The 18,962-nt window shown below is 46.4% G+C and overlaps 1 protein-coding gene across 3 annotated transcripts in view; it reads left to right on the forward strand.

Moving 5' to 3' along the window:
- ABCC3 (ATP binding cassette subfamily C member 3) overlaps nt 1-18,962 on the forward strand; it is a 232,168-nt gene that overhangs the window by 98,281 nt on the left and 114,925 nt on the right. For all 3 annotated transcript variants that reach the window (XM_063960773.1, XM_063960772.1, XM_063960771.1), the window contains exon 2: nt 6,641-6,817. In XM_063960773.1, coding sequence (XP_063816843.1) covers nt 6,641-6,817 — 177 coding nt within the window. The remainder of the gene's footprint in view (nt 1-6,640; nt 6,818-18,962) is intronic.

Here is an 18,962-nt window from a genome sequence, read left to right on the forward strand (position 1 = left end):
CTGAGAATTTAATTGCAATCACATCGCTAAATAACGGAAGCCCCCCCACTTCTGCAGTCTGGCTGCAAAGGCAGTACAGGTGCCGCCATGTTTCCCGTTGCAGCAGCCATGTGTGACATCACGCAGCCGCCCCAATCCTGCCCCCATTTCTCTATCGTCCTAGTGGATGCTGGGGTTCCTGAAAGGACCATGGGGAATAGCGGCTCCGCAGGAGACAGGGCACAAAAAGTAAAGCTTTAGGATCAGGTGGTGTGCACTGGCTCCTCCCCCTATGACCCTCCTCCAAGCCAGTTAGATTTTTGTGCCCGGCCGAGAAGGGTGCAATCTAGGTGGCTCTCCTAAAGAGCTGCTTAGGAAAGTTTAGCTTAGGTTTTTTATTTTACAGTGAGTCCTGCTGGCAACAGGATCACTGCAACGAGGGACTTAGGGGAGAAGAAGTGAACTCACCTGCGTGCAGGATGGATTGGCTTCTTGGCTACTGGACATCAGCTCCAGAGGGACGATCACAGGTACAGCCTGGATGGTCACCGGAGCCTTGCCGCCGGCCCCCTTGCAGATGCTGAAGTAAGAAGAGGTCCAGAATCGGCGGCAGAAGACTCCTCAGTCTTCTAAAGGTAGCGCACAGCACTGCAGCTGTGCGCCATTTTCCTCTCAGCACACTTCACACGGCAGTCACTGAGGGTGCAGGGCGCTGGGAGGGGGGCGCCCTGGGAGGCAAATGAATACCTATTTTGGCTAAAAATACCTCACATATAGCCTCCGGAGGCTATATGGAGATATTTAACCCCTGCCAGAATCCGTTAAGAGCGGGAGACGAGGCCGCCGAAAAAGGGGCGGGGCCTATCTCCTCAGCACACAGCGCCATTTTCCCTCACAGAAAGGCTGGAGGGAAGGCTCCCAGGCTCTCCCCTGCACTGCACTACAGAAACAGGGTTAAAACAGAGAGGGGGGGCACTAATTTGGCGATATGCTTATATATATATTAAGATGCTATAAGGGAAAACACTTATATAAGGTTGTCCCTATATAATTATAGCGTTTTTGGTGTGTGCTGGCAAACTCTCCCTCTGTCTCTCCAAAGGGCTAGTGGGTCCTGTCCTCTATCAGAGCATTCCCTGTGTGTGTGCTGTGTGTCGGTACGTGTGTGTCGACAGGTAGGAGGACGATGTTGGTGAGGAGGCGGAGCAATTGCCTGTAATGGTGATGTCACTCTCTAGGGAGTCGACACCGGAATGGATGGCTTATTTAGGAAATTACGTGATAATGTCAACACGCTGCAAGGTCGGTTGACGACATGAGACGGCCGACAAACAATTAGTACGGTCCAGACGTCTCAAAAACACCGTCAAGGGTTTTAAAACGCCCGTTTACTTTAGTCGGTCGACACAGACACAGACAGGGACACTGAATCCAGTGTCGACGGTGAATAAACAAACGTATTCCTTATTAGGGCCACACGTTAAAGGCAATGAAGGAGGTGTTACGTATTTCTGATACTACAAGTACCACAAAAGAGGGTATTATGTGGGATGTGAAAAAACTACCATAGTTTTTCCTGAATCAGATAAATTAAATAAAGTGTGTGATGATGCGTGGGTTCCCCCCGATAGAAAATTATGGGCGGTATACCCTTTCCCGCCAGAAGTTAGGGCGCGTTGGGAAACACCCTTTAAGGTGGATAAGGCGCTCACACGCTTATCAAAACAAGTGGCGGTACCGTCTATAGATAGGGCCGTCCTCAAGGACCAGCTGACAAGGCTGGAAAATATAATAAAAAGTATATACACACATACTGGTGTTATACTGCGGCCAGCGATCGCCTCAGCCTGGATGTGCAGAGCTAGGGTGGCTTGGTCGGATTCCCTGACTAAAAATATTGATACCCTTGACAGGGACAGTATTTTATTGACCATAGAGCATGTCTATATATGCGAGATGCACAGAGGGATATTTGCACTCTGGCATCATGAATAAACGCGATGTCCATAACTGCCAGAAGATGTTATGGACACGACAGTGGTCAGGTGATGCAGATTCCAAACGGCACAGTATGGCCGTATACAGGAAGAGGACTTGTTTGGGGTCGGTCCATCGGACCTGGTGGTCACGGCAACTGCTGGAAAATCCACCGTTTTTTACCCTAAGTCACATCTCTGCAGAAAAAGACACCGTCTTTTCAGCCTCAGTCCTCTCGTCCCTATAAGATCATATCTGCCCAGGGATAGAGGAAAGGGAAGAAGACTGCAGCAGGCAGCCCATTCCCAGGAACAGAAGCGTTCCACCGCGTCTGACAAGTTCTCAGCATGGCGCTGAGACCGTACAGGACCCCTGGATCCTACAAGTAGTATCCCGGGGGTACAGATGAGAATGTCGAGACGTTTCCCCTTCGCAGGCTCCTGAAGTCTGCTTTACCAAGTCTCCCTCCGACAAGGAGGTAGTATGGGAAAAAATTCACAAGCTGTATTCCCAGCAGGTGATAATTAAATTACCCCTCCTACTACAGAAAAGGGGTATTATTCCACATTATATTGTGGTACTGAAGCCAGAAGGCTAGGTGAGACTTATTCTAAAAATTTTTTTTTTGAACACTTACAAAGGTTCAAATTAAGATGAAGTCACTCAGAGCAGTGATAACGAACCAGGAATAAGGGGACTATATAGTGTCCCGGGACATCAGGGATGCTTACCTCTATGTCCCAAATTTGCCCTTCTCACTAAGGGTACCTCAGGTTCGTGGTGCAGAACTGTCACTATCAGTTTCAGACGCTGCCGTTTGGATTGTCCACGGCACCCTGGGGTCTTTACCAAGGTAATGGCCGAATTGATGATTCTTCTTCGAAGAAAAGGCGTCTTAATTATCCCTTACTTGGACGATCTCCTGATAGGGGCATAGTCCAGGGAACAGTTGGAGGTCGGAGTAGCACTATCTCGGATACTGCTACAATCAGCACGGGTGGATTCTAAATATTCCAAAATCGCAGCTGATCCCGACGACACGTCTGCTGTGCCTAGGGATGATTCTGGACACAGTCCAGAAAAAGGTGTTTCTCCCGGAAGAGAAAGCCAGGGAGTTATCCGAGCAAGTCAGGAACCTCCTAAAAACAGTGCATCATTGCACAAGGGTCCTGGTAAAAATGGTGGCTTCCTACGAAGCAATTCCATTCGGCAGATTTCACGTAAGAACTTTTCAGTGGGATCTGCTGGACAAATGGTCCGGATCGCATCTTCAGATGCATCAGCGGATAACCCAATATCCAAGGACAAGGGTGTCTCTCCTGTGGTGGTTATAGAGTGCTCATCTTCTAGAGGGCAGCAGATTCGGCATTCAGGATTGGATGCTGGTAACCACGGAGCCCAGCCTGAGAGGCTGGGGAGCAGTCACACAAGGAAAAAATTTCCAGGGAGTGTGATCAAGTATGGAGACTTTTCTCCACATAAATATACTGGAGCTAAGGGTAAATTTATAATGCTCTAAGCTTAGCAAGACCTCTGCTTCAAGGTCAGCCGGTATTGATCCAGTGGGAAAAACATCACGGCAGTCGCCCACGTAAACAGACAGGGCGACACAAGAAGCAGGAGGGCAATGGCAGAAACTGCAAGGACTTTTCGCTGGGCGGAAAATCATGTGATAACACTGTCAGCAGTTTTTCATCCCGGGAATGGAAACTGGGAAGCAGACTTCCTCAGCACGACCTCCACCCGGGAGAGTGGAAACTTCATTGAGAAGTTTTTTCCACATGATTGTAAACCGTTGGGAAATACCAAAGGTGGACATGATGGCGTCCCGTCTGAACAAAAAACGGGACAGGTATTGCGCCAGGTCAAGAGACCCTCAGGCAATAGATGTGGACGTTCTGGTAACACCGTGGGTGTACCAGTCGGTGTATGTGTTCCCTCCTCTGCTTCTCATACCTAAGGTGCTGAGAATTATAAGACGTAGAGGAGTAAGAACTATACTCATGGCTCCGGATTGGCCAAGAAGGACTTGGTACCCGGAACTTCAAGAGATGCTTACAGAGGTCTTATGGCCTCTGCCGCTAAGAAGGGACTTGCTTCAGCAAGTACCATGTCTGTTCCAAGACTTACCGCAGCTGCGTTTGTCGGCATGGCGATGGAAAGCCGGATCCTAAGGGAAAAAAGGCATTCCGGAAGAGGTCATTCCTACCCTGGTCAAAGCCAGAAAGGAGGTGACCGCACAACATTATCACCACGTGTGGCGAAAATATGTTGCGTGGTGTGAGGCCAGGAAGGCCCCACAAAGAAATTTCAACTCGGTCGTTTCCTGCATTTCCTGCAAACAGGAGTGTCTATGGGCCTCAAATTGGGGTCCATTAAGGTTCAAATTCGGCCCTGTAAATTTTCTTCCAGAAAAAATTGGCTTCAGTTCCTGAAGTCCAGAAGTTTGTCAAGGGAGTATTGCATATACAAACCCCTTTTTTGTGCCTCCAGTGGCACTGTGGGATCTCAACGTAGTTCTGGGATTCCTCAAATCACATTGGTTTAAAACCAGTCAAATATGTGGATTTGAAGCATCTCACATAAAAAGTGACCATGCTCTTGGCCCTGGCCTGGACCAGGCGAGTGTCAAATTGGTGGTTTTTTCTCAAAAAAGCCCATATCTGTTTGTCCATTCGGACAGGGCAGAGCTGCGGACTCGTCCCCAGTTCTCTCCCTAAGGTGGTGTCAGTGTTTCACCTGAACCAGCTTATTGTGGTGCCTTGCACCTACTAGGGACTTGGAGGACTCCAAGTTGCTAGGAGTTGTCAGGGCCCTGAAAATATGTTCCAGGACAGCTGGAGTCAGAAAATCTGACTCGCTGTTTATACTGTATGCACCCAACAAGTTGGGTGCGCCTGCTTCTAAGCAGGCGATTGCTCGTTGGATTTGTAACACAATTCAACTTGCACATTCTGAGGCAGGCCTGCCACAGTCTAAATCGGTTAAGGCCCATTCCACAAGGAAGGTGGGCTCATCTTGGGCGGCTGCCCGAGAGGTCTCGGCATTACAACTCTGCCGAGCAGCTACGTGGTCAGGGGAGAACACGTTTGTAAAATTCTACAAATTTGATATCCTGGCAAAAGAGGACCTGGAGTTCTCTCATTCGGTGCTGCAGAGTCATCCGCACTCTCCCGCCCGTTTGGGAGCTTTGGTATAATCCCCATGGTCCTTTCAGGAACCCCAGCATCCACTAGGACGATAGAGAAAATAAGAATTTACTTACCGATAATTCTATTTCTCGGAGTCCGTAGTGGATGCTGGGCGCCCATCCCAAGTGCGGATTATCTGCAATACTTGTACATAGTTACAAAAATCGGGTTATTATTGTTGTGAGCCATCTTTTCAGAGGCTCCGCTGTTATCATACTGTTAACTGGGTTTAGATCACAAGTTGTACGGTGTGATTGGTGTGGCTGGTATGAGTCTTACCCGGGATTCAAAATTCCTCCCTTATTGTGTACGCTCGTCCGGGCACAGTACCTAACTGGCTTGGAGGAGGGTCATAGGGGGAGGAGCCAGTGCACACCACCTGATCCTAAAGCTTTACTTTTTGTGCCCTGTCTCCTGCGGAGCCGCTATTCCCCATGGTCCTTTCAGGAACCCCAGCATCCACTACGGACTCCGAGAAATAGAATTATCGGTAAGTAAATTCTTATTTTCCGCAACCCCAAGTTGCTACCCCTGCAATGTGGCTATGCCGCACCGCGAACGCCTCTGCCTGTCAACCAGGCATTCGCATCAATGCAATGCGATCACATTGGCAGTACGGGCCCTATGCAAATCTCGAAAGACATTAAAATATTGATGCCTGGAATCTCAACCACCTCCTCATAGTCCCACTCGGCTGGTGGGTCCATGCCACCAACCAAGTGGGAATATAACCAGTGGCGAGCGCAGCGACTTACGGGGCCTGCAGCTTGGCGAGCACAGCAAGACCGCAAAGGGTCTCGATGCCTTGCTGTCGGGATCCAGCAGACTTGATGCCACTGTCGGTATACTCACAGCTGGCATCCCATCTGCTATCATGTGTATTCCCCTTTGCCTCATAAATGTAGAACATAATATGGCTCAGTTATGGGACTGGACCCTTATGAATTACGTACCTCCAATATTGCAGGTGGAAATATTCTGGAAACATTTTGGCCAGTCCCAGATTCACCTGCAAAGATCATAATACTGTATCTAGAACAAAAAAAAACAACTTGTCCAAAACATTGCAATGTCTGTCCCATCTGGATGGCGTGAATAGGGACTGAGTCCCAAAAAGTCGGGATGTTGAGTGGTATGTAAATGATGGGCTTGAATGTTAACGTTAAGCTCAGACTGCAATATTGCTGAGGCTAACGACTACTGATGAATGGAGTATTTTTAATGTAAACTGTTCGGTTTTGCTAAAGAAATAAATTGCAAAGCTGATTTAAATGGAAATTAAAATTAGAATTTAATATTTGGAATATACCCAGGTTACAGCATGCATTTACACAAATCATACGTTTACAGGCAGGCACATTTTTTATTAACATTCAAATATATGTTTCTGGTTCAATTTCTGCTTGTGATTAATGTACAGCTCATGACTGTCCTAGAAAGTTACCTATTTAAAATATTGACCTAACATTCCTTTGTATTCTGATTTATTGCAGGATTCCAACCTCACATTATACACAGACAACCCGGATTTAACCCCATGCTTTCAAAATACAGTTGTTGCCTGGATTCCCTGTATCTATCTTTGGGTCATGCTGCCATTTTATATTATTTATTTAAAATATAATAAGAAAGGATACATTGTGCTGTCTAAGTTAAGCAAGGCCAAATCGGTAAGGTGGAATGTTTTTTGTTAATTGTGTGTATATATATTTCATTGTTGTTTTATACTTTTCCACAGTATTCTATATTAATATACAGTATTTTCCTGCATGTTTTAGCTAATGCTGAAGGCCAATGTAAGCAGTCAAGTCTGGGTACTGCAGTTTGCAGGGGTGCTGAGATGGTGAGCAATTCACCTCCAGAATACAATGGCTTACAGTCTTGAGTTCCAGGTCTCTTTATTCAGGGCCATGCACTGCATGTTGCATTAGACATTTACACTGTGCATCCCTGCTTCCTCCTGCGCTTCAACTACAGAAGGAGGTGTGGGGGAAGGGAGGTGGCAGGGCAGGGTAGGTTTTGGTTCTAATTCATCATCTGGTTTTGGTTTTGAATTCAGTTTTGAATTTCATCCGTTACTGGTTTTGGTTTTGTATTTTTATAAAAATTGACAAACAAAAACCCCTAAAATTAAATAATGCAATTTGGGCCTTTTTTTGTTCCTAAAGTATTAGTAACCTCAATAACATTAATTTAGACTCATTTCCAGTAAATTTTGACCACCTCACAGCTCACAATATTGTTTTCATTCGCTTTAGGCCAAAGGCTGCAGCGAGAGTGGCTGGTTGCTAAGTGACAGAGCAGCGGCACAAACACACGGCAGTTTATAGCACATCTAATGAACATTGCCACACAGCAGTTGCAGAAATAAAAAGGGGTGCAAGATGGAATTGTTCTTGAGCCCTCCCACCGTTATGGGGATATTAAAAAGGACATGCACAGTTTAACAAGGCAAGCACTTCAGCAACAGGTACTGACACTTTTGTGGCTGAAGTGCTTGGTTTGTTTGGGCCTCCACAAAGAAAGCTGTCCCGGCTCCAGGGGAGGCTGCTAAGGTCAGACCAATTTCCTACCCGTCGGGCCACTTGTGAGGGCGTGCACTGCTAGTCTGGCAGCATGGATGACACCATCTTGCTTAGTGTCAGTTGACCAGTCTCTAACCAATTCCACGCAGCCTCAGCGTCAGCAGACGCTTCCAGCCAATCCTGTGACACCAAGAGGTTTAAAGCATCCCCTGCTTTTCAGTGCTCAGGTTGACAGTGTCACAGAGCTCTGTGCGTGAGCTTTAAAGCTGCGCTCCTCCAGGTATCCAGTTACTGCACAGTACCTGCATTCCCTGAGCTTCTATATTTTCTACCTGTAATACCATCTGCTTTTCCAAGGGATCATTCAGTGTCATCATTCCAAGTCCAGCCTGGTCAGCACTCCAGTATCATCATTCCGGATTCAGCCTAGTCAGCACTCCAGTTTCATCATTCCGGATTCAGCCCGGTCACCACTACGGTCCCATCACAGTCACCATCGGTTCCAGACCGATATTACAGATACCATCAATTACAGATACCATCGGTTCCATTCTGATAATACACATACCATCGATTATAGATACCATCGGTTATAGATACCATTGTTTCCAGTCTGATAATACAGATGCCATTAGTTACAGACACCTTCAGTTCCAGTTCAATAATACAGATATCATTGGTTACAGATACCACTGGTTCCGATCTAATATTACAGATACCATCGGATCCAGTTCGATACTATGATTACATGCAGTCCCAGTCTCTAGTGCTAGCCCAGATGACCCAGGCAGGGGTCCGCAACTGTCCCACCAAGTACAGCGAAATCCAATCTCCTTTGCAGGGTCCCTGGAGAAGATCACCAGTGGGTTAAGACTCTGCGTTCCTGATCTGGGTCTAGTCAACTACCTGGTGTCAGTTTTTGTACCCTTTTGACCTTCCTCAGGATTCAGACTACTCATAACTCATATGAGACAAAACTACTTTAAACCTTCCAGATTTCAGCACAACGTTACTTCAGCTACAGGCAGCTCTGACACAGGCCCGGAGACAGCCACACCACAAATTCAGACATAAGCTACCAATGGGCTTAAGGCAGCTATGATAAAAGCTCTGCAGCAGCAAGATGTTATCGCCGCTACCATCCTCATCATCATCAGTGTGTATCTCATTCTACACACTGGAGGGTTGACAGCTTAAGTGATGCAAATCAGTTTGCACAAGGACTTCCAAATTCCCTTTTTTCTTCTTTCCAGTAGTCAAAGGGACTCTGTTACATGCCTATTTGTACGCTGTCAAGAAAATAATCCTCCACCATTCTTTGGATGGTGGCCGTATCAGATGGAGTTACGGTAGAGGTGTCACTAATTTTGGGCAATTCTTTTAAACCAGACCAGATGTCAAAATGTTTTGTTGACTCCTCTGCACTGGGTCTTTTTGGAAAGCTGAGTTTTTCCTGGCAGCTGTCGGAGAAAGAGGAGATGTTGTCATGTTGTGTACCACTTGAGCTACAGTACTAACTTGCTCTCCAGGAGCTCTTTGCATCTCTTAAGAATTGGAAAGAAAGACGCTGTGTGACTGAAACCTAGAATAAAGCATGGTTGCCAAAATGTAGTGGTCTCATTTCAAGATATTGGCAACCCTTGTTTCATGGTGAAGCAAATAAAGGACTTGATCTACAACTCTGACATACTTAGCGGAATAGCTTCATTTCATCTCCTCCTGACATCTCTCAAGCTGATTTTCCAACAGCCTAATCAGGGGAATCACCTGATTCAAGCTAGCAGTGTCTGAACTCGCTTATCATGTGACTACTTTGAAGGGTTTGAGCACCTTACACAAGACAATAAAAGTATTCTCAACTGCGCTGTGCTAAGGTACACTCCCCCTCCTCTTCCCATTGTCATTGCTTGTTGTATAGCTGTGGATGGCTTTTTGCACTTCCTTCAACCACTGAAGCATATATATGGGGGAACTCCACCTGGTTATCACCTCTTGCTTCAGTTGGTGGCAGGGCAAATTGAATGTTGAATGATTTGCATGTACCTGAATGCCGAAAATGTACCAACATTTTTTCGAGACACAGACAGCATCTCCTGCACGCTACTGTCATTTAAAAAAAAAACCTGGACCACCAAGTTCATTGTGTGAGTAAAACATGGGACGTGTTGGAATTCACCCAGCTGTAATGCATTTACAATATTTGTTGTGTTATCAGAAATCACAAAACCTGTGGAGGGTCTGAGTGGAGTAAGCCATTTTGCTACGACATCCCTTCGTTTTTCTAAGAGTTTGTCAGTGGTATTCCTCTTAGTGAAGACGTTAATACACGAGTAATCTGCCTCTGAATGAGCTGGTGCTGTTTGTTAGATACTGCTGCTGCTGCTGCTGAAGGCGATTCACCCACCCAGTGGGCTGTCACAGTCATGTAATCTTTAGTTTTCCCACTGTCACTTGTCCTCAAATCTGTGGTTAGGTGGACAGTGGGTACAATGGCATTTTGTAGGCCAATAATTATTATTTATTTTTTTTTTTTAAATGTCTTGGTACAGCCGAGGAATGACTTTTTGGGTAAAATACTGTAGAGGCGAGATGGTATTTGGTCCCGGGGTCACAGGACCTCAATTAACTGTGTAAAACTAACTGCATTAATGGCAGATATTAAACGCAGATCTAATACTAGCATAGCTGTGATGGCAACAGTCAGAGCTGTCATACTTGCTTCCCCTTGCAAACAATTGTTTCACAGTCTTTTGTTTTGTTTTTACTATACTACTATTAATCTTCTTAGTCTCCTTCTGAGATGAGAATCCATCCCCAGCAGCAACAGTAGGCGTAGCACTGAAGGATTCTTCTGAGGATCCTGCATAGGGAAGGAGTCACCTAGCCTTAACAAATTGGATGCAGGACAACTTTCCAATCATTATTGAGGATATTGAGGATGAAAGTGTTGGCGGTGGAGATTGCAGGTGGTGGGATCTAGTTGAGAGAAGGGAGCTAGCTGATGCTGGACTGCTTGTTGTTATTTTTTTGAACCAGTTACTTATGTTATATAAAGAGGAATGTGAGTAAACCCCTACGCACTCTGGAGCTGCTATAAAGGAAACCACCTCTGAAGTGTCACCATACACAACATATAATACCGTACAGATATATAATGTGATTTTGAGATGAACCCCAAAATCGCTCACACAAAAATTATAGTCTCTCAAATGTACTAAGGATGCAAAGTCCAACAGGAATCTTGATTGGTTCCACTCTCGATGATGTTTATAAAAAACAAAAATACAATGGAAACAAGGTATAAGTCTCTCTACTGTTTTCACATCACAGTCTCCGGAGAGGATTCTTTCAACCTCAAATACGGGAAAGTGAATTTTAATCCGTAGAGGGTCACCCTGGTGGTAATGCAATATTTTTGCTTACATTTACGCTTACATTCACGCATATAGGGAGTCATTCCGAGTTGATCGTAGCTATGCTAAATTTAGCACAGCTACGATCATCTTCCCTGACATGCAGGGGGTTGCCCAGCACAGGGCTAGTCCGCCCCGCATGTTAGTCCGCCCCCCCCCCCCCCACACACACACAAATACAAAAGCATCGCACAGCGGTGATGCTTTTGTATTTGTGGAGTAACTCCCGGCCAGCGCAGATCCTGCGGCTGGCCGGGAGTTGATAGTCGCTGCCACTGGCCGCAGCGGCTGCGTGAGACGTCACGCAGCAGCCCGCCCCCCAATGGTCCAGCCACGCCTGCGTTGGCCGGACCGCGCTCCCTAAACGGCGGCTTAACACCGCCGTCCAGACCCCTCCCGCCCTGCGACCGCCCTGCGATCGTTACTGAACGACGGCCTACGGCCGTCCGGCATGCGCCGGCGCACTGTGGCACCGGCGCAATTCCGACCCGATTGCTGTGCTGCGATAAACTGCAGCGAGCGATCGGGACGGAATGACCCCCATAGTGTAACACCTATCAAGGTCTCTTTAACAGGATTCACTTTCCAGCTGACGGCACACAAATGATCATCCACTCGTGACTTTCTCTGATACAAATTAGTTCTCACATGAATGCTCACATGAAAGGGTAATATTCGTTCACATAGCAGTTTCTTTATCTCTGTTCTCCCCACAGTCCTTTTTTTGGGACTTGGATAACTCCATATTAAGCAAAAAAATCAGGGAATTGGTAAAAGTATTTCATAAAAGGGTATTTTATTCCATGAAATTGTTAAAAGTGGATAACTCAAAAAAAAAAAAAAAAAGGAGGAAATTCTTCCTTAAAAAAACTTCTATCGGTGCACAGATGCAATGAAACATATAGGAGAGTACAAGAAATTCAAAAGTCTCACCATAGGTAGAAGGTCACAGATAGGAAGTGCTGCTTTGGCTATAAACAACACCAGCGCGTTTCAACTGCTTTGTTCAGTCTTTTTCAAGGTGCATGATATAAAACCTCTATTCCCTGACTTTATATCTAAACTGTAATTCCATGTTTATATCATCTGGGAATGTTTATTTATTTTAAGGATTTCTAATGAGATCCTCTCGGTACCGCCCAGGAAGAGGCGGGGTCTAGACAGTCCCCTATATGCGTGAATGTAAACGTAAGTGTAAGCAAGAATATTGTATTACCACCATGGTGACCCTATATGTATTAAAATTCACTTTCCCATATTTGAGGTTGAAAGAATCCTCTTGTTTGTGAGACTGTGATGTGAAAACAGTACGGGTCCCTTATATAGAATCAAAAATCCGCAAGAATCCGTTGCCAGGAGTATGAGGTTTTGCCTCAAACTGGAATCCAAGTCTAGCGGGAACTCCTGAGCCCTGATTCGGGTAGACTCAGATCCCGAATGTTCGGATTCCCTCAAATCTAGACTGCTCATCTCTTATACTGTAATTACAGCATGTTGTATTCCTCTTGAAATTGCTATTTATCGGCCTGTAAGTGCAGTCATAATGGAGCCTAGATGCACAATATGGGGATGTTTGTTCCAGCAGATAACTTGTGACATGCTTCTATAGTAATAGCAGTACAAATCCCTGCCTCCCTAGTTCTTAACATTTTAAAAGTTTACATTTTTCCAGAAAACTTTTCACTTCTTGCCAGACATCACACAAAGCATACCTCCCAACCTCTGTTCCGTGGAACTACTGTAGCTGCTGAAATCGGAACAGTTGGGAAGTATGCACAAAGCACCTAACACTGTTGTTCATGGATTTTAAGTTGTCTCCGATGCTTATGAGTTTATATATCATGGAAGGCTGTCTTCCTCTGGGAAGGTGCTTTAAGAAGGAGGTGTTCAGAGTTACCGGTTCTGTCCTTTTCTGCATTTTGTTGTAGGAAGCAGTGCCACTATTATTTATACCTTTCTGCACTCAGCCTAAATCTCCAAGTTTAATGCAACAGTAACAGAAAATGTGCTGGATCTGTGTCAATCTATTTTGTAATGGTCCATGCGACCATTATACAGTACATGGCTATGCACTATACCATTGAGCGGCAGGATATTCTTAGTCATGGTGGCAAATGGGTTTAAACTGGACAGGCAGGGTAGCCAACGGTTCATCCACACATACATTCTTAAGATTCCCTGGTGAATGTTGTTGCTTCAGGAAATGCAGTCTCAAGGATTAAAGTACTCCAGGAATGGGTCCTCTTTCTCTACAGGTATGAGAGTTTTGCATTACCCACAGGGAAATGTATGTTTTCCAAAGATTCCTGAAAGTGAAAAGAAGATTTATTAACTTACAGATTTGTCCTCATACATCTAGTCTATACACTATACGGCATAAACTGCCTGACATGACTGAGATGCTCCGAGAGTATTAGCATATTGTATTTTTATTTTCATTTTGTTTCTTATTCAGGCACTGTGAAACACCACTCACATTGAACCAGAGATACTGGGCTGCATTTGTAACCGCACAGGAATTAGTTTTAAACATGTACAAATTAGCTCAGTATAATTTGACATGAGAAAAAGCCACGAACGCTTGCATCAGAGCCTTTCTTACACAGATCCAACCTCATTCGCACATATTCAAATGTTGCACATCAAATTGATCAGTGCAATCTAGTTATGTAGTTTCTCGCTCCCATTTGTTTTTTTATGCAAATAAGGTACACATTTTCGGCGCGCAAGAGAGAGCTTGGCTCAGTCGGATTTTCCGAAACCTGACGCTTAGAGAGGGGCTATTTACTAGAGATGAGCGCCGGAAATTTTTCGGGTTTTGTGTTTTGGTTTTGGGTTCGGTTCCGCGGCCGTGTTTTGGGTTCGACCGCGTTTTGGCAAAACCTCACCGAATTTTTTTTGTCGGATTCGGGTGTGTTTTGGATTCGGGTGTTTTTTTCAAAAAACCCTAAAAAACAGCTTAAATCATAGAATTTGGGGGTAATTTTGATCCCAAAGTATTATTAACCTCAAAAAACATAATTTACACTCATTTTCAGCCTATTCTGAACACATCACACCTCACAATATTATTTTTAGTCCTAAAATTTGCACCGAGGTCGCTGTGTGAGTAAGATAAGCGACCCTAGTGGCCGACACAAACACCGGGCCCATCTAGGAGTGGCACTGCAGTGTCACGCAGGATGTCCCTTCCAAAAAACCCTCCCCAAACAGCACATGACGCAAAGAAAAAAGGAGGCGCAATGAGGTAGCTGTGTGAGTAAGATTAGCGACCCTAGTGGCCGACACAAACACCGGGCCCATCTAGGAGTGGCACTGCAGTGTCACGCAGGATGTCCCTTCCAAAAAACCCTCCCCAAACAGCACATGACGCAAAGAAAAAAAGAGGCGCAATGAGGTAGCTGACTGTGTGAGAAAGATAAGCGACCCTAGTGGCCGACACAAACACCGGGCCCATCTAGGAGTGGCACTGCAGTGTCACGCAGGATGTCCCTTCCAAAAAACCCTCCCCAAACAGCACATGACGCAAAGAAAAAAAGAGGCGCAATGAGGTAGCTGTGTGAGTAAGATTAGCGACCCTAGTGGCCGACACAAACACCGGGCCCATCTAGGAGTGGCACTGCAGTGTCACGCAGGATGGCCCTTCCAAAAAACCCTCCCCAAACAGCACATGACGCAAAGAAAAAAAGAGGCGCAATGAGGTAGCTGTGTGAGTAAGATTAGCGACCCTAGTGGCCGACACAAACACCGGGCCCATCTAGGAGTGGCACTGCAGTGTCACGCAGGATGGCCCTTCCAAAAAACCCTCCCCAAACAGCACATGACGCAAAGAAAAAAAGAGGCGCAATGAGGTAGCTGACTGTGTGAGTAAGATTAGCGACCCTAGTGGCCGACACAAACACCGGGCACATCTAGGAGTGGCACTGCAGTGTCACGCAGGATGTCCCTTCCAAAAAACCCTCCCCAAACAGCACATGACGCAAAGAAAAAAAGAGGCGCAATGAGGTAGCTGTGTGAGTAAGATTAGCGACCCTAGTGGCCGACACAAACACCGGGCCCATCTAGGAGTGGCACTGCAGTGTCACGCAGGATGTCCCTTCCAAAAAACCCTCCCCAATCAGCACATGATGCAAAGAAAAAGAAAAGAAAAAAGAGGTGCAAGATGGAATTATCCTTGGGCCCTCCCACCCACCCTTATGTTGTATAAACAAAACAGGACATGCACACTTTAACCAACCCATCATTTCAGTGACAGGGTCTGCCACACAACTGTGACTGATATGACGGGTTGGTTTGGACCCCCCCCAAAAAAGAAGCAATTAATCTCTCCTTGCACAAACTGGCTCTACAGAGGCAAGATGTCCACCTCATCTTCACCCTCCGATATATCACCGTGTACATCCCCCTCCTCACAGATTATCAATTCGTCCCCACTGGAATCCACCATCTCAGCTCCCTGTGTACTTTGTGGAGGCAATTGCTGCTGGTCAATGTCTCCGCGGAGGAATTGATTATAATTCATTTTAATGAACATCATCTTCTCCACATTTTCTGGATGTAACCTCGTACGCCGATTGCTGACAAGGTGAGCGGCGGCACTAAACACTCTTTCGGAGTACACACTTGTGGGAGGGCAACTTAGGTAGAATAAAGCCAGTTTGTGCAAGGGCCTCCAAATTGCCTCTTTTTCCTGCCAGTATAAGTACGGACTGTGTGACGTGCCTACTTGGATGCGGTCACTCATATAATCCTCCACCATTCTATCAATGTTGAGAGAATCATATGCAGTGACAGTAGACGACATGTCCGTAATCGTTGTCAGGTCCTTCAGTCCGGACCAGATGTCAGCATCAGCAGTCGCTCCAGACTGCCCTGCATCACCGCCAGCGGGTGGGCTCGGAATTCTGAGCCTTTTCCTCGCACCCCCAGTTGCGGGAGAATGTGAAGGAGGAGATGTTGACAGGTCGCGTTCCGCTTGACTTGACAATTTTGTCACCAGCAGGTCTTTCAACCCCAGCAGACCTGTGTCTGCCGGAAAGAGAGATCCAAGGTAGGCTTTAAATCTAGGATCGAGCACGGTGGCCAAAATGTAGTGCTCTGATTTCAACAGATTGACCACCCGTGAATCCTTGTTAAGCGAATTAAGGGCTGCATCCACAAGTCCCACATGCCTAGCGGAATCGCTCCGTGTTAGCTCCTTCTTCAATGCCTCCAGCTTCTTCTGCAAAAGCCTGATGAGGGGAATGACCTGACTCAGGCTGGCAGTGTCTGAACTGACTTCACGTGTGGCAAGTTCAAAGGGCATCAGAACCTTGCACAACGTTGAAATCATTCTCCACTGCACTTGAGACAGGTGCATTCCACCTACTATATCGTGCTCAATTGTATAGGCTTGAATGGCCTTTTGCTGCTTCTCCAACCTCTGAAGCATATAGAGGGTTGAATTCCACCTCGTTACCACTTCTTGCTTCAGATGATGGCAGGGCAGGTTCAGTAGTTTTTGGTGGTGCTCCAGTTTTCTGTACGTGGTGCCTGTACGCCGAAAGTGTCCCGCAATTCTTCTGGCCACCGACAGCATCTCTTGCACGCCCCTGTCGTTTTTTTAAAAATTCTGCACCACCAAATTCAAGGTATGTGCAAAACATGGGACGTGCTGGAATTGGCCCAGATTTAATGCACACACAATATTGCTGGCGTTGTCCGATGCCACAAATCCACAGGAGAGTCCAATTGGGGTAAGCCATTCCGCGATGATCTTCCTCAGTTGCCGTAAGAGGTTTTCAGCTGTGTGCGTATTCTGGAAAGCGGTGATACAAAGCGTAGCCTGCCTAGGAAAGAGTTGGCGTTTGCGAGATGCTGCTACTGGTGCCGCCGCTGCTGTTCTTGCGGCGGGAGTCCATACATCTACCCAGTGGGCTGTCACAGTCATATAGTCCTGACCCTGCCCTGCTCCACTTGTCCACATGTCCGTGGTTAAGTGGACATTGGGTACAGCTGCATTTTTTAGGACACTGGTGACTCTTTTTCTGAGGTCTGTGTACATTTTCGGTATCGCCTGCCTAGAGAAATGGAACCTAGATGGTATTTGGTACCGGGGACACAGTACCTCCAACAAGTCTCTAGTTGGCTCTGCAGTAATGATGGATACCGGAACCACGTTTCTCACCACCCAGGATGCCAAGGCCTCAGTTATCTGCTTTGCAGTAGGATGACTGCTGTGATATTTCATCTTCCTCGCAAAGGACTGTTGAACAGTCAATTGCTTACTGGAAGTAGTACAAGTGGGCTTACGACTTCCCCTCTGGGATGACCATCGACTCCCAGCGGCAACAACAGCAGCGCCAGCAGCAGTAGGCGTTACACGCAAGGATGCATCGGAGGAATCCCAGGCAGGAGAGGACTCGTCAGACTTGCCAGTGACATGGCCTGCAGGACTATTGGCATTCCTGGGGAAGGAGGAAATTGACACTGAGGGAGTTGGTGGGGTGGTTTGCGTGAGCTTGGTTACAAGAGGAAGGGATTTACTGGTCAGTGGACTGCTTCCGCTGTCACCCAAAGTTTTTGAACTTGTCACTGACTTATTATGAATGCGCTGCAGGTGACGTATAAGGGAGGATGTTCCGAGGTGGTTAACGTCCTTACCCCTACTTATTACAGCTTGACAAAGGGAACACACGGCTTGACACCTGTTGTCCGCATTTCTGGTGAAATACCTCCACACCGAAGAGCTGATTTTTTTGGTATTTTCACCTGGCATGTCAACGGCCATATTCCTCCCACGGACAACAGGTGTCTCCCCGGGTGCCTGACTTAAACAAACCACCTCACCATCAGAATCCTCCTGGTCAATTTCCTCCCCAGCGCCAGCAACACCCATATCCTCCTCATCCTGGTGTACTTCAACACTGACATCTTCAATCTGACTATCAGGAACTGGACTGCGGGTGCTCCTTCCAGCACTTGCAGGGGGCATGCAAATAGTGGAAGGCGCATGCTCTTCACGTCCAGTGTTGGGAAGGTCAGGCATCGCAAACGACACAATTGGACTCTCCTTGTGGATTTGGGATTTCAAAGAACGCACAGTTCTTTGCGGTGCTTTTGCCAGCTTGAGTCTTTTCAGTTTTCTAGCGAGAGGCTGAGTGCTTCCATCCTCATGTGAAGCTGAACCACTAGCCATGAACATAGGCCAGGGCCTCAGCCGTTCCTTGCCACTCCGTGTGGTAAATGGCATATTGGCAAGTTTACGCTTCTCCTCCGACAATTTTATTTTAGGTTTTGGAGTCCTTTTTTTTCTGATATTTGGTGTTTTGGATTTGACATGCTCTGTACTATGACATTGGGCATCGGCCTTGGCAGACGACGTTGCTGGCATTTCATCGTCTCGGCCATGACTAGTGGCAGCAGCTTCAGCACGAGGTGGAAGTGGATCTTGATCTTTCCCTAATTTTGGAACCTCAACTTTTTTGTTCTCCATATTTTATAGGCAGAACTAAAAGGCACCTCAGGTAAACAATGGAGATGGATGGATTGGATACTAGTATACAATTATGGACGGACTGCCACGGTTAGGTGGTATAAAAAAACCACGGTTAGGTGGTATATATTATAATAATAATACAATTATGGATGGACGGACTGCCTGCCGACTGCCGACACAGAGGTAGCCACAGCCGTGAACTACCGCACTGTACACTGGTTGATAAAGAGATAGTAGTATACTCGTAACAACTAGTATGACACTATGACGACGGTATAAAGAAAGAAAAAAAAATACCACAGTTAGGTGGTATATATTATAATAATAATACAATTATGGATGGACGGACTGCCTGCCGAGTGCCGACACAGAGGTAGCCACAGCCGTGAACTACCGCACT

The sequence above is a fragment of the Pseudophryne corroboree genome, chromosome 3 (genome assembly GCF_028390025.1).
Source record: "Pseudophryne corroboree isolate aPseCor3 chromosome 3, aPseCor3.hap2, whole genome shotgun sequence".
Taxonomy (NCBI): Eukaryota; Metazoa; Chordata; class Amphibia; order Anura; family Myobatrachidae; genus Pseudophryne; species Pseudophryne corroboree.